This window comes from Hoplias malabaricus, chromosome 3 (assembly GCF_029633855.1).
Source record: "Hoplias malabaricus isolate fHopMal1 chromosome 3, fHopMal1.hap1, whole genome shotgun sequence".
NCBI lineage: Eukaryota > Metazoa > Chordata > Actinopteri > Characiformes > Erythrinidae > Hoplias > Hoplias malabaricus.
In genome coordinates, this window is record NC_089802.1 from 18,530,317 (window position 1) to 18,553,414 (window position 23,098).

Sequence of the window (23,098 nt, forward strand, 5' to 3'; positions counted from 1 at the left end):
AATCACATCAATTTATTTAATTAAGTTAGTCAGTCTTTAATTTAATTTAGTTAGTCTTTCTGTACCTTGTGTAATCCATGATGGTGTTCAGTCGGTGAGCTATGGTGAAGACAGTACAGTCCTCAAACTGTGTGCGAATGGTTGACTGGATGAGGTCATCTGTCTCTAGGTCAATAGCCGCTGTGGCTTCATCAAGGATGAGGATTCTAGTCTTCCTCAGCAGGGCTCGGGCTAAACAAACGAGCTGTCTCTGTCCCACGCTGTATACATCAGTAAATTAGCTTGCAGAGAAAAAACTGCATTGCAACTGCAAATTGCAATTTAATATGGGATATATTTTTCATACCTTAGGTTTTCTCCTCCTTCTGCGCATTCCAGGTTGAGTTTAGCTGGGTGATTGCTGATAAACCTATGAAGGTGAGACTGTCTGACAGCACTCCATATATCATCATCACTGTATCTACTGAAGGGATCAAGATTCATCCTCAAAGTTCCTGAGAACAGGACGGGTTCCTAAAAAATAGACCACACACATTTATTACATGCAGAGTGCCAAAAATACCTCCGCTGTCCAAAGAAACACATGCATCTCCAAAACAGTAAATTATAGGAGATGGGAAAAAACCCATTGATTTTCAGTGGAAGTCAATGTAAAAGTAATTTTGAAACATTTTTATTGGTCCATTCATCTTGAAATTTTGACACAGACTATGAAGCTTGTGTTCAAATGATGTAGTAAACAAAAATCCACAAAACGCTTTTCTTTGCACAACGACAATATGAGAAAAAGAGTATTTAGTAAGTGAGTACAGTACATTAAATAATTAATTAATTGGGAGGTTGTCCTCTTTTGCTGTCCTCTGTTCTGTGCTTTACAAGAGATATATTAATATTTTGCAAACATAAATATAAAAATTCTGCTGCTCTTCAAGACCAAAGCCCATTTTACTTGACATCAAAAACTAACAACTGTTAACTTTAAATTTTGCATTCTTTTACAGCTCTAAACATTTTTATGCACATCAACTACAGCTATTCTTCCAGGCTGTCTTACTAAGGGCTAAGTGGGTAGAAATATACATACGTCTTAATACAAGAAAGCTAGTCTGGCTTGGGTTATACTATACACACTAATAGAATATGTGGCAGATAATGTGGCAATACATAACTCGTGTTCATGGTACTTTAAAGAAGCTCTTGTAGCTGGTCACACTCCTTAAGGATTTAAATGCTGAGATCAACTATGAGGGGTAAATGAGGCCAAATCACATTTCCTCAATGTCAGAAGTGAATTAGCACAAAAAAGAAAAGCGTGTTAAAAAGTGAATTAGGGTCACCGTCAAGAACAAGAAAACAATAGACGAACCAAAAATGTTAACAATCTGGATGCAAGCTCACAACAAATTAAGCACAGTTGTGTTTGGAATCAAACAAGCTAATTAGCCACTGAAGAACAAGCTGTTTCCAGCTGTTTTGTGGGTGTAAAGGTGCTTTGGCCCCCTTCACTCCTTTAAAAAAAACACTACCTTGAAATACTTTATGGCATTCAGTGTGAATTCTTATTCTCCTTTTTTTGCTTACACCGTAAACCCCACATGAGAGAGATATTAATATGCTGAAATGTGCTTAAATTAAAACAGATTGCATATTAAAGGCAATGCAGACCTGAGGAATAATGGTGAGTTTGGATCTCAGGTCATGTAAGCCAATTTCTTTGATTTTCACATCGTCTATAGTGATCTCCCCTCCAGCTGCCTCCAGCAGACGAAACAGGCAAAGGGTCATAGAGGACTTTCCTGCACCAGTCCTACCCACAATGCCAATCTGTAGACAAACACACATTACATTGATATTAGAGGTATATTCATATAAGCGTGAACATTGATACAAGCCCCATTGCCAAAAATGTTGAGGCACTGGGCAAAATATAAATTAAGAACTATTTAATTATGTTCAAATCATTTAAACCAGCGGTCCCCAACATTTTTTGCACCACGGACCGGCCTTCATATGCTCAGGCCTACATTTGCTCATAATCGTTAATGACGTAATTTAATAATAAATCATCCGCAGTGGTCTTATGTCAAATGCAAACATCAACACACAATAAACAACCTTTTGTTCATAAATTAATAATCAACAACATCTCTGTAAAGGAAAATATTTATTTTAGAACGAAAATCCTTTCTAATAAGAAATAATTATAATAAAAAACTAAACTTGATTCAAGTGACAATACTGGTCATTTCTCTATAAAAGGGTGAACACATCAATCAAATAATAATAATGTCAATTAGTGAGAGCCTTGAGCTTGTTTCTCTGCAACGAGCCGGTCCCATCTCGGGGTAATGGGAGACGGTGACATCCGAAGTGTGTTCCGTACGTTCAGTGTGTTCCGTAGTTTCGATTTGGTTGCGGTCACTGCAGAAAATCCTGCTTCACAAAGATAGGTGGTTGGAAATGGAAGCAGGGCTTTCAATGCGTTTTGGGCGATCTCAGGATTGTTCTGCCTTGATTTTAACCCAGAACACTGGTACAGTTGTTGTTTGAAACATACTTTTAAGGCCACCGTCATTTGCAATGTCCAGCAGTTGATCCTCTTCTAGCACGGACAGGCTCCATTCACCAAGTTTGTTTACAAATGGGTCGCGGATCCATTCTTTCGCCGTCCATGGGTTACGCATGTATGCATCTGTGCGTCATTCCGCACAGAAGTCACTTTTCAAAATAAAACATCAACATTTAGACTGATAATCAATTAAAAAAAAGAAAAAAATCACACGTTCTGTGCGGCCCGGTACCGGGTCGCGACCCGGTGGTTGGGGACCGCTGATTTAAACCCTATATTTAACTCAAAATAGCACAAAGGCACAATTTTATATGTTGAAACTGAGAAAGATCATTGGTTTATGCCCATTTTGTATTTAAGGCCAGCAACGTTTATTGGGACAGGGACATGTTTACCACTGTGTTGTTCTACCTTTTCTTTTGAGAACCCTCTGTAACGTTTGCAAACTAAAGAAACCAACTGCTGTAGTTTTGAAAATAAACCATTTTCCCATTCTTGCTTATAGAATTTCAGCTGCTCAACAGCTCAGGATCTCCATTATAGTGTTTTCCTTTGGTGAACTGTCTGGACTAGTTTAGCTCTACCCTTTTACTACGGCTGTCAGGATGCAGCATGTTGCTCCAAAACCTGTAAATATCATTCAGCATTAATGGTTTCTTCACAGTTGTACAATAAACTAGACCAGTGCCTCAGGAATAGGTTTTTTAAACAGGTTTTTGTAATGTCATTGGATTTTCACACATAATGCTATTTATTTGTTTGAACTAATTTGCAGCTTTTTAAATGTTGTGATTGTTAAGGGGTTTGGAATGCACAGCAGCCACTGAAGGTCACTGGGGGCACCAGAGACATGAAAGGAAGTAAGACATGACTGCAATTTTTTGGAGGGAGGTGCCTCAAACACCACCAATGTGCAGCATCCACGTGGATAATGTGATGGGAGGCAATCTGCCCCCTACATAGCTACTGCATAGAGAGGAGACACTCTACCTTTGCAAAGCAAGTCTTCTTTTAACCTTCAGCATTTAAACCTGTCCAAATCTTTTGCACCTCTCAAACAGTGTGGCTTGTGGAACTGACAATACTGACTGCTGCAGCTAAATGCTTCCACTCAGTAAACTTGCATTTATTGGTGATCCCACTACTGAGGTTACTCAACAACACTTTTCCTATCATCAGTCTCTGGCTTGAGAAATTCCAACCCACATTCTGCAAAAACCCCCTTCTTTGCCTTGCACACCACTGTTAAATGTGAGACCCATTTAAATATTCATAGCTCAGTTTTCGTAACACATTTGTGGATATTTGTAGGCTGTAACAGGCACCGTTTCAAGATTATGATTCATATGGGTCTAAGATATTCAAAGATAATAAATTAATTGTTTCATACCCTTCTGGGAAAGACTAAAACTTAATGACTAAAATAACTATTCATTTTTTAGAAAGCCACATTTATATACATGTAAATTATATAACAATTTTTTGTTTATTTTAAAAATGTGTGAGGGACATGTCCCCACTTTCATATATTAATGTGTTCAGTTCAAATATTAAATAAAATGGGTATTTTACAAAAACTGATCTTGGGTTTAGGAATGAAAAATAAGAATAGAGATGTACTAAGATGTACTACAGAAATACTACATTATGGGTGTCCAGTCCAACAGAACTACCACCCTGGAGAGTTTTGATCCAACACACCTGGGTCTAATAACCCGTCTCTCAAAGGCTTTCATTACCTGGATCAGTTGTATTAGATTAGGGCTGGAGCTAAACTCTGCCATGTGGTACATCTCTGGGACCAGGCTTGTACAGCATTGCATTACACTAGAACTGCAATAGCTGAGAAAGTTTCATATGGTCCTGCTTACTTTCTCTCCTCCTTTGACCTTGAGGGAAATGTTTCTCAGCACCAGGTCCAGTCCCTCTCGATATCGCACGCTGTATTCCAGAAACTCCACATTGCCCTCAGAAGGCCAGTCATCATGGGGCTTCTTATCTGGCACTTCCCATGGTGCCTGCACATATACATCAGTAACATCTTATCATTGAGATAATGGAGACCGTAATACCCCATAAATCATGTGTATATACAGAGTATGTTTGTATAGATGAATATTTATAATATTTAATTGAAGGGTGTAAGCATATATATATATATATATAAAAAAAAAAACAGGAGGAATCCTAATGGGAGGGGATTAAAAAACTGTCCCATGCAGACTTAAATTAAACTAAATAATATATATGAGGTAAATGGATGTTTGAAAGTGGGACATTTTGGTTTTCGTTTTGAATTTTTTGTATAGAACTGGTTAAACCTACACTCTCAGAAAAATGGTACGGTAGAGGTACATTATTTGTCACTAAAGGTAAAATCAGTGTAAATATACAAAGATACAACAGTGGTTTTAAATCTAGTTGTGTTCCCTAAAGGTACATTACGCTCTGTTCTCCAGAAGGTGAATATTTGTAAGATTTCATTATAAAAGTGTGTAAAACTAAAGAACATATTATTAATCCTAGAGATGAAATGGGGTGTATGAAACCACAAAATCTACAACTATAATAGAAGAAGGTACAATTATTTTCCCTAATTAAAGGTACCGAATATGTACCCTTTAGTGTACTGATCCTACAAAATTACCTACTCCAGTTTTTATTTTTGTGTCTGGTAACTGTGTTTATGTGTCTATGCTAGTTGTACCTCAGGTGTTGTCTCTGAATACTCCTTCACTCTTTCTACTGCAACAATGTTGCTTTCAAGGTCAGAGGTCATTCTCACCATCCAGTTCAGGGACATAGTGACCTATACAAAAAGAAAAGATGCCACCATGTTTCCAACCAGTAATGTGTGATTACTAGATTAACACATTCAATGTAGACTAATGTTAAGGAATTGTAATTTAAGTTATTTTGAATCATATTTGTTGGTCTGCTAATCAGTTTAAAGGCTAGCGGAATTATCTTAAGCATATTTTGGCTATAGGTTTGCTCTTTAAAGTAGTGCAATTCCATTATTAAGCTTCTATATATCATTATATCAGTGGCATACAATGGTCTTAAAATGACAATAGTACTGTCTATCTCATTTATTTCTGCTACAATATGAAAATAATAAATAAATATAAAATTGCTATCCTGACAAGACTACCTACAATTACAGACAATTACTGTTGGTATGAGTGGATCAGGCACAGTAGTGCTGCTGGAGTTTTTAAACACTGTGTCTATTCACTGTCCACTATGTCCAGTTTATTTCTGGTGCCATGATGGGCTTCTAATCATTAAGTGAAAGAGAGAAAAATATTTACAGAACAACAGATGGTCTACAGTGAGTAAAGTGCTCCTGTATGTTCAGTGGAACTGAGATAATGCACAGTGATTTGCTGAATGTTTAGTATTTTGTTTAGATTCTAAAATATAATGTCAAAAATAGTTAGTCAAATACAGTCATGAATGTGTTCCAGTGATGAAATAAATTATGCAATACATGCATTACTGGTTCATTACTTACCTGCAGGGCATAAGACACAGAGAGCCCCACCAAACTCGGGTTCAACGACTCCTTCCCAATCACAGCAAACAGAGCAGCAAACAGAACAATGCAGTTTCCGATAAACTCAATGCGGACACCCAGCCACCTGAATTCATCACAACACAATCATGAAGGCCCCACAACCTTCCCCTTTGTGTCAGTGCTAAATGAAGCAAAGGCCACTCGTGCCTCTGAATAAGACATTGCTGAAGTGTATTTTTATATACAACACATGTACAGAGAACATGTGGAGAGTCTGAGGCTTAACATCTGCAGACAATCATGCATCCAAGAGTGAGTGAGGCCAAACCTACCTGTTGGAAACAATACCAGGGTAGTAACTCTTTTGGTTTTCATCCACTTTCATATCACTCATGAGTACAAAGGCACTGTTGCGCCCATAAGCACGGATCACGCTAGTGCCAGTGATGGTCTCCGAAAAATGAGAGTATATGGGGGACCTACTGACCGACTCCAGTCTCTTTAGCTGCCGGGAAGTGGCTACATAAAATCTCTACAGAGGATATCAGGGGAAAAGAGACAAACATGACGTTTAACCACAAGGGATTAAATACAGTGTAGAAATGACACATACAGAGCAAGGTACGGCCTGGTGAAGACTCTAAAAACACTAGCAGATTGAACTGGGCCTTTAAAGGAATTACTGTTTCATTTAATTTTTAATTAGATCAGTTTTAGTCAAAATTAAATTTAGTAAGATGCCCATTATTTGTATTACTGTGGCCCCTTAAACAGATACACCCTTAAAAACAACGTTTAAATGTTCCAGATTAATTGAATTGTACAATTCTGCCTTTGTTTCTAAGCATTGAAACCTGTCATTGCACATCAACTATGTTTGTTTTCAGGTTTGTTCCAATGGTACTTAAAACAAATAAAAACAACCCAGAGATCCGTTGTTTAGTCTTTTTTGTTTTGACACACACTGTAAAAAAAAAAACAAACAAACAAAAAAAACCCTGTAAATGTTTTTATTATTATTATTATTTTTAGAAGTGCCAAATGTTCAACTAGGAAGACAAAGCGTCCATGTATGAGATCTTTTATAATGTGTACTTTGCATAATATGTTAATTGTCTTTGTATATGTCAGTGTTTTTAATCCAGTTTCTAGAATCTTCACCATTCCGAGCTTTAAACATTAAATGCATACATTATATATTTAATTACATGACTAAATCTTCAGAATTACACAGGATCTGAAATAAATCTAATTTACATGTGATTTAAATTAAGCATTATCTATGATTATCTTAATATAATAAATATATAATCTATGAATATCAGGGGTGGGGACCCTTTATACCACTGGAGGCCAAATTAATATGTATGGTTGCGGACCACTAACTGCAACAATGTTTTATATATAGTCAGCTAATAAGGACATTATACTCTTTCATAAACACTATATATGAAGAGTGGGATAATTTGCGTGTTTGTTTTAAGATGTCTTTTAACATTGCTTCTCTTGAGAACGAATGTCCCTCTACAAATTAAGGCAAACTGATTTTCCTCTCATTTCAGTGCCGAAGAACTCCATGGGCCATTCTTTTTTTAAAGACATGACACTCGTATTTTTCTTTCCTTCGCTTAGCATTTTTGCAAACTAGACCTAGACACAGCCTTTGGATGAAACGGCAGTCACGGTTGTCACAGCAAACTGGATAATTGCATAAACACAAATGGTTTTGCATAAAGCTCTAAAGCTGTAAGATATAAACAATAAAAATCCAGGAAATATCTGCCAGGTCATTTATGGCTGAGCAGTGGGCTTTATGTCACCCGTAGGCCGGAGGTTCCCCACCCCTAATGTATACTATCAAAATGTTGTAGTGTACAGTGTTTGACTTTTCTTAATATTTGTTCATTACCTAGCTATTTCAACAACATGCCATATATGTAATGATACAAACAAACCCATTTCCAGAAAAGGAACACTTAATTGCTTGATCTTTTGTTTCAACTGATAAATGTACAATCGTTTTTAACTGACAAACCTAACTGTACTTTGTAAAAAAACAAAAGCAAAAAATAATACAATAATAAAAGAAAAACCTAAAAACAACAGAATATGGTGCCTGCAGCAGCAGCACACTCAAAAAAGAAAGATGGGACAGAGGATAAATGTGCAGTGTTGATTGTAAAGCCTAAATAAATAAATAAATAAATAAATACATACATACATAAATAAATAAATAAATAAGACTGAAAGGTCGATTCAGGGAGTCATGGAAAATCTCTGTATGTAAAGGCCAAGGGTGGAAACCACTGCTGAATGTGCATGACCATCAAGCCCTCAGGCGGTACTCTTTTGACAAACTGTCATGCTACAGCAAATGTCACAGCCACATGGGCTCAGATGTACTTTGTAAAATCCCTGTCAATTAACACAGACTACTGCTGCATCAAGAAATGCAGCTTAAAAGTGTATTATGCAAAGAGAATGCCATATATTAATTCTGTGCAGACTTTTGAGAGTTCCCTGGGCCCGAATTCAACTGACATAGATGCAAATACAGCACAAATGGGTTCTGTGGTCTGATGAGTCCACTTTTTGACTCGAATAGGGAAAATTTACACTTGCAACAATTAGTATCTTCAATTCCTAAAAAGTAAAAAAAAAATTATAATAAAAAAGGTGATGTGACTCACTGATAAACATGCCCCTGTCCCAAATTTTTAAGTGTGTTGCAGGCACCAATAACTAAATGTGTTATCTGTTTGCCATTAAACTAAAGATCTTTTCTTTGTCCTTTCATCTGCTGAATGAAATTTCAAGCAAATAAATACATTACGGATATCAATATTGTTTTTTTTTTGTTTGTATTATTTCTTTGGCATTATAAGGGAGTGTCCCAAATTTTCTGGAAATGGGGTTTGAATATCAAAGTTTTGGACACTCAACAAACTATTTGAAGAGAGATTCATAAACCCCAGAAAGAAAAACAGAGGGAGGCTGGAGGGTTTTAACGCCATGCAAAGCTGAAGCCAAATCAAAGGCATTGTTTGATAAAGAAAGAATCTATAATGGTGGCATAAGTTATGTCAATGTAGTGTAAAAGTGTTGGTAATTGGGTTGTAACAATACACTCAGGCCACAATTCAATATGATCATATTCTAAGGATATTTAGAACATACTTCATCTCCATCTACAATAAGCAAACCACACTCCCATCTCATTATGCAACATAAGAGGATCAGTTTAGCTAAAGTTCAGCTGGCTACGCTGTTTTCTGTGGCCTAACTGCTTAGATCTTAATCAGTAAAGCAAAGCTTGAAAAATACATTTTAAAACCCAGAACATTTTTAATCAAGAAGACCCTAAGCTGATGTAGGACTGATACTACACCCAAACCTTTGAACTTTTAGCACCAATAGCCTTCCAGATAAGAGCGATGTTGTTTTACAAGCTAAACGGAGGAAGAAAAATCCCACTGTCAGTTAGCTAAGTTATTAGTAAGAATGGCAGTGAAAGCCCAGTGTTAAGAGTGGAACAATGTAAGCCATGATTCAAAAGGAAGTCTGACTGATGGAATGAACCAGAGCATGGGAAAACAAAACATATCAAACCAGAAAAAACATGGCAAATGAATCCTCGTCTAGAGAATCTAAGGCCACTGCAAACTAAGTCTACAAACAGCTGTTCTTTATGTATTTCCATTGCAGGTATTCTCACCAAACGTGAAATTAATTGAGACAATTAAAGATACTCAGGGCCAGATTTACAACCACAAGAAGACAGTGTAAAATGGTGTTGTATGTATGCGTGTTTGTGTGTGTGTGTGTGTGTGTGTGTGAGATATACACTGATCAACCCCAACCACCTGCTTGTTCACAATCCATTCTCTGCTAGATATATTTCTTAATTTTGGTCGATATGATATAATTCTGATATCAATATAAACAATGTATAATCCACTGAAAATATTCCAAAAACATGACATCACCATCAAACAAAAACCTATTAGCTTTGTAAATATTAATATTTTTAAACTGTTATAAATTGAGTGTGCTGAACTGACGACAGTGCCCTGTAATGAAAGACAATCAGTGACAGATGCTGTTAATAATGTATATTAAAGTATTGAAAATGTGTTTAAAAATCATAATCATAGTTATTGAACAAATTTTATATTGTGACGTATATTGATATTGAATTATTGTCCAGCCCTATTCTCTCCACTCCACTGACCAGACAGGAGCATTTTTGTAATTCTAAAATCACAGAGAATAGCCCATTTGTTGCTGTGCATACTTTCACCCTGTTCTTCAATGGTCAGAATCCCTACAGGACCAGAGCAGTTATGATTTGCAGTGATACTGACGTGGTGGTGGTGTGATGGTTTGAGTGGATCAGACACAGCAGTCCTGCTAGATTTTCTAAAGCCCTCAGTGACACACCTGGACTGAGAATAGTCCACCAAACAAAAACTGCTCCTGTCTGGTCAGTGGAGCTGAGAGTATGGACAGTGAGTGCAGAAACAAGGAGGTGGTCATAATATTATTGTTAAATAAATTAATTCATTCATACTAAGGATTTTTGCAGAGAAAAAAAATCACATGAATTTGGACACTAAAATGATGTACTGAGCTGCATATGTCCACTCTTTTTTCTCAGAATCCTCTCAAGTTTTAAATAATCCCCCAAATGCAAAAGTATGGAGAAAATCACATTTTTGATTTTTCTATGTATGCAATGTGTAAAATGTGTTTTAATGTTGTGTGTACAACATTTCATGGTATAATACGACGCAAACAGAGGCATTATTTGGCTAATTCCCAGGGTGTAAATGTCTTAGTACATCTGGCCCTCAGGGTCTAATATCTTCAGGTTTTAGTAATCTTTTGCTCCAGTACTTGCTGTTTTAGCTTGGATAAAGAACAACTGTAACTTAAATTTGCAGGGAGTCATATGACCAAACCATAAGAAACACTATTACAGTGGCAATGCAGCTAAATACAACACATCAAAAATCAAAACAAAACAAAATCAAACAATGACACGTTAGCATGCTGTATTAATGAGTTAGCAGACTTGTTCCTATTTACCTGGACCCACCAATAGAACAGCATTAACGGCACTATGACTATGAGGAACATAGGGGTGAGGGCAGAGCATACGAGCAGCACATTTACTGTGTACCAGAAAGTGCGCATCCAGATATCAATATTGTCTGGAATGAGAGAGTCTATTGTGTCCACGTCTTTGCCGAAGCGGTTCAACACGCGCCCTGAGGGAGTGGCCTCAAAAAAGGCCTGCGGTGCCCTCAAAATGGCGGTGAGCATGATGAGGTGGGTGGTGTGGGCTGCCTTCAGCATACTGTAGGCCCGGCACAGTAAACAGTTGGCCAGAATCAGCACACCTGTGAGGAAAGGGGCAGCACAAGCGAAAGACAACCAGGAAAAGTTGTGTTAATCCCTGCACTCACAAACACTCTCTTGCTCTACATCTGGAAGTAATGACCGGTAAACAAAGACAGATACTCAGGCACAGTCAACAGCACCAATAGCAAGTCACACTGGAAAGTGCTGTTCATATTTCTGAAGCTCTTCCTCTTTCAACAAACCTACACAGCCAAGTACTTAAAGCTGGTTTTGCAAAATGTCTGGAAAAGAAAAAACATTAAGAAACTCAGAAGTTCACTTGCTGGGACTGCAGTCCAATATGACAAGCAAACTACGAGGTCTAATGCTGTAATACTGCTGGGTTGCTGCATCCAATCAGATCAAAGATCCATTATCTGCAATGAGAAGTCTCTTCTAAAGTCATGGCTATTTACAATGACTAGATACGTCAAATGAGCATATTGATATTAGACAAGCTCTATCTATAAGCCAAAAGAGCTCTGCAATACTGTTTTACAACAACATTTGCAGAGTTTCAAGACCTACATAGACCTACAGATATATTGAAGAGCTACTTTAATGTTTTCTCATGACCTTTGGCTATTAACACTATAGACTCCATATTTTGTTCTATGAATGACACAGCGCTGATTACTGAGTCCTGGTATATTGGCCAATTTTTTACATATGAAACACCTCAAGCCACTGGCTCCTGGAACTGATTTGTATCTCATTCATTCATTCAGTCACTCACTCACTCACATGTTTAACAAAATGCTCTACAAACAAATTCTATTCTGTGCTTTGCATCACTGTTTTTTTTCTGAACCCAGTATTGCACAACAAACTCATTTCATGTAATTCCATATTTCCAATCTTTCACCCCATCACCCAAAGTCTCAAAAGATTACGTTTCGACCAGTAAGTTTAATCGAATATAAAGTGAAAATCTAATGTGAGTGTTACAAGTTACTGACATTGGTTAAAGTTAATTGTTTTAAATATATGACCTCTTTAACGCAATGTATATTATATATGGGTGATATTACTTGGTTTGGAAGCTCTGAATGTAAGGCTTACTGTTTCAAGGATTTGGCACTTACCTTAACATATCTTATATATCAACATATTAAACACTTCCAATTACAGGATGTAATGCCAATGTTTTACCACAAGAGGTCGGTAAAATATCATATATCTACACAGTCCTACTGGGGAGGCTCTGATCATAAAATCACAAAGCCTGGAGCTAGTATCAGGCATTAAAAACCAATGTGCGACTGTATGAGTGTTTGTGTGGGTGTGCCTTTTTGTGTGAACATGTGCATTTATGAATGTGTTTATGTGACAAAGAATGTGAAAGCAAACGGGCAGAGCAGGAAGTGGGTGGGTAGGCTGCTGGTGGAGAGAGAGAGAGAGAGGAAGTGAATACTTGCTTAGAAAGGGGAGGGGGGAAACAGCGCAGAGAGAGACATAGAGAGAGAAAATGGGAAATGAAGAAAGACAGAAAACACAAGCAGGAGGACGGAAACAGAAAATGAGGGAGAATTCACGATCAGAACTGTGCTGTCATCTGCTTTGCTGCAGCCTGAAGCACAAATGTTCCAACCTTGAGAAGTGGGGGGGGGTTAATGAAAATTAAAAAAATATTCAGAATTCCACGATCTTTAAAACCTGCAAAAAACCCAAAAAAACATCACAATACCTGTACAAAGAAGTAAATCAAAGCCAAGGGGACAATGACCACGGCAAAGATGGGTGTGCTGGAAACAATAACGATCATTGTAGACAAGGAGGCAAAAAAGGTGCCCAGGAACATGAGGATAGTGGAAGGGAGAGCTTCATCAATCACGTAAATGTCTTTGGAGAAGCGGTTGATGATACGGCCTATGGGGGTAGTGTCAAAGAAAGCCTGGGGAGTGTGAAATTTGTTGTCCAGTAGGCCTTGGTGCAGCTTACGGGCAGCCTGGATTTTCCCCATGGCAAGAGTAAAAGCAGAGAACATGACCAGGATGCCTATTACAAAGAGAGGAGAGTATGAGGGAGACCGTCACTACACTATGGTGACGTGCTCAGGAGTAAAGAATGTGTGAAAGGGAGAAGGTCTGGATATCATGGAGCAGGAACTCAAGCTAAAGAAAGGGGAGTAGCCCTGGCTAACATACTTACTGATATTACCATTCAAAGTACACCTTATGAAGTTTTCACACTAGAGGAAAAACTTGATATACAAGATAAATCAGGAATGACTTTGATAATACTTTTGGAGCATATTTCATATACCATTCATGATAAACTTTAATAATAATAACCCTTAAAGCACACCAATAGGACAAATTAAACACAAACCAAACCCTTCAAAATGTAGAAACTGTAGAAAACTATATCAAACATGATAATAATACTCAATTTACTATATCTGTTATCAGTTTTGATGTTTGTTACTCTCATAATAATAATAATAATAATAATAATAATAATAATAATAATAATAATAATTAGCAGGATGCACTAAAGATTTCAGCCACCAAAGCTTTTTTTTTTTTTTTTTGCAAAAACAACATTTCATTTTTTGCCTAGTTAAAAATAGGTTGAAAGGCTGAAAAAGGTCTATAAAAGATAGACAAAATCTAAAACTATTTCACATTTTCTTCTAGGGGAATTAGAAAAGCCATGTTTAACCAATGTTTTATGCTGTGTGAGAGAAGATACAGAACTCTAGAACTTCTAGACTCTGAGTTTGATAAAATCTCGCTCTCTGCTGTGGTTTACATCCTCTGTACTAGACCCTGGTTTGTCCAAGATTTAGGTGCTATACTCCGACAGAGCTACATGGTTCAATAACTCAATTACCTCTCTAAAGCAGCTGCTGTAAAACAGGTATATTGCCCTGATGGCCTGAAACAATGCCGCAGCCGAATTCTACACTACCTGGGAGGCTCTAACATAGGCTCATCCTGGACTCCATCTCCCACAGTTGCTCATGATATGTGTCGTACTGCCAGTCTGGGTAACCTGCTTCTGTAACTGTAACTCTGTGCCTCCTTCTCCTATTGTCTCCTTTGCACTCTTGAATAATAACGTCTCATCCATTTCTACTCTTACCTCCTTCCTCTTTTCTTTCTAAGTTTATCACTGTTGATCCATCCTCCATTGGAGAAATCATAATTAATTTAAAACTACATGTTCTCTTGATCCTCTTCTAACTACCTAACTAAAGCTTGTTTCTAAGCCCGGTTCCCTCATCTCCCAATTTTCGTCAATACATCACTTCTTTTTTGACAGGTACCCTCTCTCTTTACAAGACATCATTAAAAAAAAAAACTGGTCTTAACCCATTACATCTGAGAAATTACCAACCCATCTCTAACACCCCTTTCCTGTCCAATGTATTTGTACAAATTGTGGCTAGCCAATTCCATTGCCATTAGTATCAGCTAACAGCCTTTTTGATCTGTTCCAGTCCGGATTCTGTCACTTCCATAGGACAGAAACTGTCAATCAATCTTCCTATCAAGGCTGCATAATCGGAGCATCAGGGGCACCTCCCTGGATTGGTTCACATCATAGCTGACTGACAAAAAGCAGTTTGTTACCCTTGGTTGCCTCACTTTTCTTTTATCTGTTGTTACTCAGTGGGTTCCTCAAGGCTCTGTAATTGGACCTCTTTTATTTAATCTGTACATGCTTCCATTGTGCCACATAATACCTAGCTTCAATCTGAATTTTACTACTCTGCAGATGACACTCAGATTTACCTTAGCACTAAATCTATTGAAGCCACTCTCCTCATTCATCTAGAAAACTGCTTATCAGAAATTAAAACCTGGAAGAAACACAACTTCCTTATGTTAACAAGTGATAAAACAGAAGTCACAGGATTTAAATCAATCCAATATCCTTCCAAATTGTCAGATCTACCTAATACCTACAAACCGATTCACACTCTGAGGTCTTCTTCTGATGGATTACTCATTAATATCTCATCATCCAACCTACAAGGGTTTGGCAATCATACTTTCTCTAAACCTGAAACAGTCTAACTATATCTCCACATTTAAATCTAAACTTAAAACCTTTCCTCTCCTGCTTATAGTTGTCCTCGCCAAAAATCTGCCTGCTGCCACATCCTGTCATGCGTCTGTCATGTTATGATTTGTGCTTCCTGTCGTTTTGTCTGTTTTTATTGCTTTGTGTTTTGAAAATGTGTCTTTGAGATCCTGAAAAGCACCAGATAGGTATAACATTATTATTATTATTATTATTATTATTATTATTATTATTATTCAGCCATGTGAAATGGACTAAAAAGTCACAAAAAACCTGTGACAAATGGTATATAAAACTAAACCAATAGTGGATTTTTTCTACCTGTCAAGGAATAAATTTGTTTTAAAGGAGACTAAATGGTAAAAAATGTAATGTAAGTTTTATATAACAATATTTTTATATTTCTATGTGTTATATGTTTTAGTGTGTCCTAAATATTTAGTATTATTGTTATTACCATATTCTTTCCACTGTGATTTTATTCTGTCCTGTTCACCCAACCTTATCAGCTGGCTCAATATATGGTCAATATTATTCATTCTAATAATATTCCATTTGATTATGGAACCCAAACCCAACGGTCACATGCAGATTCTGTACACCATAACAGCAACAAGGATATCCATTTAAACTATCCATGTTCCGTACCTTGTGCAATGCCCAGCGCAGCGTACACCCCCACTCTCATCTGCACTTTCTCCTGTGCATGTGTACTGTTCCCGGAGTCATTAGTCCATTGGCTCAGCCAGATGTTGGCTCCGATAGCAGCTGCACTCTGACTGGCGTACAGGAAACAGATGAAGACGGACAGCATAGGTCCTACTGCTTTTGCATATTCCCAGTAAACCTTGAACTTCACCTAAAAATATGGTGTAGAAAGTAAATACACAGTGTGAAAGCTCTGTAAAAATAAAGATAGATAAAAACATCACTCTCTGACAACAAATGTTAGTCCAGCTGTGAATGATTTTTCCAAAACTCTATCTGCAAAGTGTAAAATATACTTCCTTTGTACATTTAAGACATGTCCATCTCACCTACTGGGTATTCAGCTTACCTTGAACTACTGAAGTAGAATACAGAACAAAAAATTAAGCTCCTAATAAGTATATGCAAAAGATTTGGTGCCTCTGTCATATTACATGTCCTGTTGATTTTGTAAGTTAAAGAATGATTTAAAACATCTCCAACAGGGAGCAAACTGAAACTGATTTTTTTTAACAAGTGAAGGGCAGACTCCAACTTTCATTAAATAACAGTAATTATGAATTGTAATGCTTCATGCTTCATGTAGAGAGTAAGTTAACATATTAACACTTAGAAAAGCTTAAAAATCTGAAATTTAAGCAGGGTTGCCTTGATTTCCCATGCCACTGAACATGTAGTATTAAACCTGTTCAGATGGGGGCACTGTTGAACCACCTACCCGCCCAGTCTCTGTGGTCTCGGCCTGGATGAGCTTCTCCCCTTTGGCCTCCTTCTTCTCCTGATGTGGATCCCCATGTCTCTTTTCGCTGCAGCGGCGTCGGCGGACAGACTTAGTCTTTGGGCTCTCCACATCATTGGACATGACGCTGAGCTGCCTGCCAAAAAAACAAAAGAAAAGAAAAAAAAAACACCTCAGCAGCACAAACATTTCCATGGGCCATGACCCGGGTGTCTAGAAATGTTTATGATGTGCTTTAAGATGCCTTTTGTTACTGGAAGCATCTGTTTTGCACATTAACCATGTGTTCACAATGGCCGCAGCAGCCCACAAACCCTGCAGCACTCTAGTAATTTGCACAAGGAAAGGCTGGCCGGAACGCCTTGAAGCCCTTCCTGGAGTGGCAAAGGCCAACTTTTATTCTGATTTGAAACAGACACAAATGAGGGACAGGAAAAGGGGATAATGCATAAGAGCAAAATATGGGCAAGCGTTATTTTTACCTCATGAATTGTCTCCGGGCCTCGTTGACTACAGGCTCATTGTCCACCATATCAGTGTGGTTGCTGAGAGCATCATCAGGAAACGTCTCATCCTCATCAATCAGCATCTCTGGAATGGGCACGCACATGAACAAGCAATAAAAATAAATAGAATGAGTATGATAAAATATTAAATTTGACATAATATAACTACTGCTATTGTTTTATGTGGTGATTTTCATTTGGCTTGTTCAGTAGTGTGTAATATGCCTTTAATGCTGAAGATTAGCACCACACTATATGAATAAAAGTAATTGGAAAAACTCCTAATAGCATTAGCTTCCCTCTATGACATGAATGAAGTCATATTCTATAAAGGTATATGTAAAGGTTCTTGTTATGGTTTGCACTCATGTGTCTTAGTTTGAAGCTCCTTGCTGTGTTTGTTTCGCCATTTGCTCTTGTTTATGTTTTAGTTCCTGTTCTCTAGTCACACCCTGGAGCTGTGAGCTCTCAGGAGCACATGACCAAGCTCACAGGTGTTCCTTTTCATCTTAGCCCTTATGAATCATCCATTGTTCCTACATTTTCACTTTTGTGTTTTCTAGTTTGTTTGTTCACTTAAATGTTCATTAAAGCTCACGTTCACACATGCATCTCAGCTTCCTAGTCTCTACTAGCATTAATATCCCATTCTTTACCTGTCACTTCATCGTCCTCTACAATGTCTTCTAGTGAGTAATTCCTCAAAAACTCAGCAAAGGCTCCATTCTGTTTCAGCAAGTCCTGGTAGGAGCCCATTTCCGACACCATGCCATCCACCAGCACCAGTATGTTATCCACCTGAGGCAGGAAGCTGATGCCATGGGTCACCAAGATCCGAGTCTGCACCGCATTACAAACAAATTTACACATGTGCATAACAGTAGTAGTAGTAGCATAATTGTAGTGTAGTACATTAAAAGAAAATCTGTAAATTAAACACAAAAAGCCACAAATTTCCTCAGAGCACACACCTAAACATCACCGAATGCACGTGGAACTACCAGGCTATTGAGAATTAGTTAATACAACCAGCTTCTAAGATTAAACTTTAAAGGTGAAACAAAACATCCTAGGAGATTTTTTCTGAAAATAGGTCCTCAACTACGAGAATACATTAAATACTGAAATAATTATACTATTATATTTTGTTTTGAAGCTTCTGTTTAATTCTTTGTTTTTTTTTTTTTTGTTTTTTTTTTTGTATACTTACAATAACAGGAAAGCCATTTACATTGTAAACCATTTAAAACTGAGATATTTTGTAAGTTGTATAATATGGTACATTCAAGTAGCTCTTAAACGTGCAATACGTTTTTTTTATTAATATTAATGTAAATTATAAGTTGCATTTTAAATATACTAGTTTTGCTTAGTTTAGAACAAAGTATGTTATGAAGAGCATAGGAGTCAAAATGTTGTGACAGGGAAGAATATACCAAGGCACATATGTATGTAAGCGACCTAAATTAAATGCCAGGTGGTCAGAGGTATGACGGTTTGTGTCTGGTACATATAGGACAGATAACCATCTTGTTCCTGAGAGGGATCTGATATCATTGGACCGTTGTCTTCTGTGCCTGTCTGGATATCTAGTGTATGATCCAGGTTTAAAAAGAAAATGAACATTTAGAGCAGTACTCCCCCCACCTCAGAAAAAGACACTATTTCAAATTGCCTGTATACATTCATACACTGTATGAATATTTCACAATGAACGGACCAATTAAAACTGATTCAAAATGACTTGAAACAAAAACCAACAGTGAAGATTTTTTTATATAATATATGGTCAAATAAACAAGGTTTAGATAGAAGAGCATCAGTACAGAGGTTAGAACTTGAGTGGACCTTGTAGCAAATGGACCATTATGTAATATATAGTGATGTTTATAATTACCTTTCCACGGAGTGCTCCCTCTGGACCAATGACATTGTCAAAGATGTGTTTGGCCACATGGGCGTCCACCGCAGACAGAGGATCATCCAGTAGGTAAACATCTGTCTCACTGTACAGAGCTCTGGCCAAGCTCACCCTCTGCCTCTGGCCTCCAGACAGGTTAATACCCTGACCAAAAACATTCCTCACATTCACTAACCCATCCACTAAGCACAAGTGATTTATTAAGGCTTAACATCAAAGCAAAACATCATGATACTAAAGCAACAGAATATAAGAGGGCGCTACTACTCTATCTTTACACCTTGGGATGATACCATTATCCGATATTTTTCATGTATGTATCTGCTGATGTATACATAGTGATGAATAAATATTTATTATTAGTATTAACTGGGACTAGACCTGGAATTAAATTACAAAGAAATACGATATTTATAAAATGCAGAGTGCCCACTATGCCTAAAATTACACCTGGAGGGGGCACCAGTCCTTCGAGGGGCAACACACACACTCATGCATTCACTCACCATGAGGCAGTATACTGTGGGAGGAAGGTGCAGTGTCGCGTCTGTGTTTAAAGCTTATTTAAAATGCTCTTCAAAGTTGAGCACTAGTGTACAGGTGCCCTGGCAATGTGCTGAAATATTGAATACACTCTAATGTGACTCGGTTACAAACCTTTATTTCAAAATGCTGCCTTGTGAGGCAAAAAGAGCACAAGGTATCTGCTGCCTTCTGTTTCAGACACAGCCCTGGTGTGTGAAAAACTCCCACCTGCTTTCAGGGTGTAGCATTTTGGGAGAAACTCCTGTGAGGAGTGGAGCTGTCTGTCGGTGTGTGTTATCAGAAAGTTTTTGGTGGTTAATTCAGGGAGGATCGTTTGGGTACTAACAATGATCAAACACAAACAAAACTGTGAAAACAGTCTTTATGTTTGGGGTGTCTCATATTTTCAACATTGGTAGTGTGGGCCAGGCATTATTGAATAAGGATACTTCTTAATGGTGGTGGTTGGAACTATTCATCTGAAGAGTTTAAATCTCAGAAACCTGTCTGAATAACCTTGAAAGATGGTGAAATTTCCATCTAAAGTAAATGTTACATATTTGGTATTGAATAAATAGTGGCCAATTGAATTATAGATATTGTGTACAAATGCAAAAACATACATATTGGAACTATTTTTGATATTACACATGCAACAAATAGCAAATTAATAAAGTGAATTAAAAACAAGGCTATTTTTTACAGTGGAGAGTCCAGCATTTCAGCAACTTCAGCAGAAGCAGAGGTACCTTCTCTCCAATTTCTGTTTGGTCACCTCCAGGAAGCACTTCCAGGTCAGGCGTGAGAGCACAGGCCTCCAGCACACAGCGGTACTTCTGCTCTACGTAAGGCTTGCCAAACAGGATATTGTCTCTTACTGTTGCATTTTGGATCCATGCCTGCTGGGGCACATAGGCCACAGAGCCCTAACACAAGAGAAAAAAGTCTCAGTACACTATGATAAGCCATCTAACTCTCATTAACTGTATGAATTAGAAGTCCACTCACTCTTACTGAAATCTGTCCGTCCATCTTTTCCATCTCCCCAAGCAGAGCAGACACCAGCGAAGACTTTCCACAACCCACAGGACCCACCACTGCCAACAGTGAACCCTGAGGCACCAGCAAATTAATGCTGCAAACAAAAAGACAGACAATTATTTTAACAATAAATAACATTAGCTTGAATTCAGGTTTCTGTAGGCTCATTTATATTTAAAATGCTTTTGATATGTTTTGAGAAACGTCTGTTTTAATTATTTATTCTTCATTGTTGAATACAATATGAATTCACACTTTTAGTATTCACACTTTTAGGAAGCTGAATATCTTACTGCATCCATAAAACTGAGGAAGCAGTCTACAAACTTTCATTACAAGGGAAATAACTCATTTTCAAAGAAAGAAATACTTGTAGAAATAGCTATAAGAAAAGGTTAACTACTGGCTAGAGGCTGTACCTCAATTTAGTGGTTAAACTACGGGTCAAAACTAGGGTATGTTTCCTGAAAGCTTTGTTAAACAGCTACAATTCGAATGATGAAAAGATGAATTTGGAGATTCTTCATGGTTACGATAGCAGGGAAAATGCAGTCCTGGTTGAGACCACAGGAATTCCAAATAGTTGTATGAGGTATTGCTGGATAAAGTAGTGAGGGAACACTGGTGAATGTGTCTTAAGAAGGTTTAAGAAAGTTTTAAGAAAGAATGCTGCTTTAAATATGTGTTATGTTTTAATAAACAGACACTGTATTTAAAATTAATATAGGGTACATTGCAGTGATATACACAGAATATATTATGTTTTTTTTTTAATACACCTCATTATAAATAATATTTTGCATATATTTTATTATTGGTGTGTGTTGGAAAAAAACACTGTACACAAACTTTTGAAAAGAACACAAACCAAAAGTTCTGTTTAAATAAATAAATAAATAAATAAATAAATAAGTAAGTAAGTAAGTAAGTAAGTAAGTAAGTAAGTAAGTAAAATATCCAGAAAATACAATGGGAGAACGTTTATTGAATTTTGTTATGCTTACTTTTGAAGTGCAGGCTGATCTTTCTTTGCCCATGAGAATTTTCCATTTATAACTGTTACTGCGTAATCTGGAAGAATGAGTAAGTGTGGGTGACTCATCATGACCCAAGTAGAAAACTTTGAAGCTGAAAAACAGCTGTGTCATTACAAACAGGCAGCATGCCAACAACAAAAGCAGCACCCAAGACTTGACAGAACAGCACTGACACACATGCAAATCAAGACCTGTCTGAAGTGTTTTAAGAAACTGGGGCTTCCTGCCTTACCAGAAGGTGCTGGCTTTCTGTCAACATTTTCTGGACTCAGCTCATCATGGGTCAGGAATTCTTGGATGCGCTTGAGAGACACACTCGCCTGTGTTCCAGGAACAAAAAATGGTAAGGAAAAGAAAGTTCTTGAAGGGTCAGGAGTGTCTGAAAATGGCACTGAAAATAAAAGCTTGTAAACAGTGTGCATTCTACTGTTAGGGACAGCAATTTATTCATTTTCAGACAGGGCCATAACATAAAATATGGACTAAGAATTATCTTGTTTATACCATTAAAATAAACAATGACACTGCATTTGGACAAAGGTTACAATGCTGTGTTATAAAAAACAACAATGTGGTGTGTAAAAACATACATCAAGGACTTCCATAAACAGTAAAAGGAAAAGTGCACTCACTTGCACAAGGCTGCTTATGACCTGCGGAAGCATGTTGAGTGGAAATCTTAAGATGTTGAACAGAGACAGCGAGACAAAGGCCTTCTTGGCGTCTAAAATGTTGTTTTTGTCCACACTCACATATACAGCAAATGTTGTCAAGGCAACCTGAGGTAACATTTCAAGAGGAGTATCCATTAGACAACTCCTACAAACTCAGACATTGATATCACTCCATTAGCTCATGGCAGGGGTCACAATACATGCTGGGCAAGGCTGCAATGCAAGTAAGTTGTGACTAATGTCAACACAAAATGTGAGTCGCCTACATGTTGCCTTGTATACAAAGGTCTTTTAAGTCCAACTTGTGCAAACTTGAGGAAATCTGGACTGGTGGTAAATTTATTTATTTATTTATTTATTTAGCTATTTTAATATCTGCATTTTAAAATAAACTATTCAAATATCTCTCAATAAGAAAACACA

At 37.4% G+C, this 23,098-nt stretch overlaps 1 protein-coding gene across 4 annotated transcripts in view; it reads right to left on the bottom strand.

The window, feature by feature from the left end:
* The window catches only part of abcc3 (ATP-binding cassette, sub-family C (CFTR/MRP), member 3), a 61,913-nt gene that overhangs the window by 2,339 nt on the left and 36,476 nt on the right, over positions 1–23,098 (bottom strand). For 2 of the 4 annotated variants that reach the window (XM_066665680.1, XM_066665683.1), the window contains 18 exons: positions 22,634–22,780; positions 22,234–22,321; positions 21,969–22,035; positions 20,932–21,058; positions 20,673–20,849; positions 19,375–19,542; positions 18,134–18,317; positions 17,454–17,562; positions 16,951–17,107; positions 16,173–16,383; positions 11,178–11,491; positions 6,422–6,621; positions 6,087–6,213; positions 5,277–5,378; positions 4,441–4,587; positions 1,666–1,824; positions 347–513; positions 66–260 (listed from right to left, as the gene is read on the bottom strand). In XM_066665680.1, the coding sequence (XP_066521777.1) occupies positions 66–260; positions 347–513; positions 1,666–1,824; positions 4,441–4,587; positions 5,277–5,378; positions 6,087–6,213; positions 6,422–6,621; positions 11,178–11,491; positions 16,173–16,383; positions 16,951–17,107; positions 17,454–17,562; positions 18,134–18,317; positions 19,375–19,542; positions 20,673–20,849; positions 20,932–21,058; positions 21,969–22,035; positions 22,234–22,321; positions 22,634–22,780 (2,846 nt within the window). Of the gene's footprint in view, positions 1–65; positions 261–346; positions 514–1,665; positions 1,825–4,440; positions 4,588–5,276; positions 5,379–6,086; positions 6,214–6,421; positions 6,622–11,177; positions 11,492–13,179; positions 13,491–16,172; positions 16,384–16,950; positions 17,108–17,453; positions 17,563–18,133; positions 18,318–19,374; positions 19,543–20,672; positions 20,850–20,931; positions 21,059–21,968; positions 22,036–22,233; positions 22,322–22,633; positions 22,781–23,098 lie in introns of those variants that run through there. The other 2 variants (XM_066665681.1, XM_066665682.1) reach the window with 2 other exon arrangements.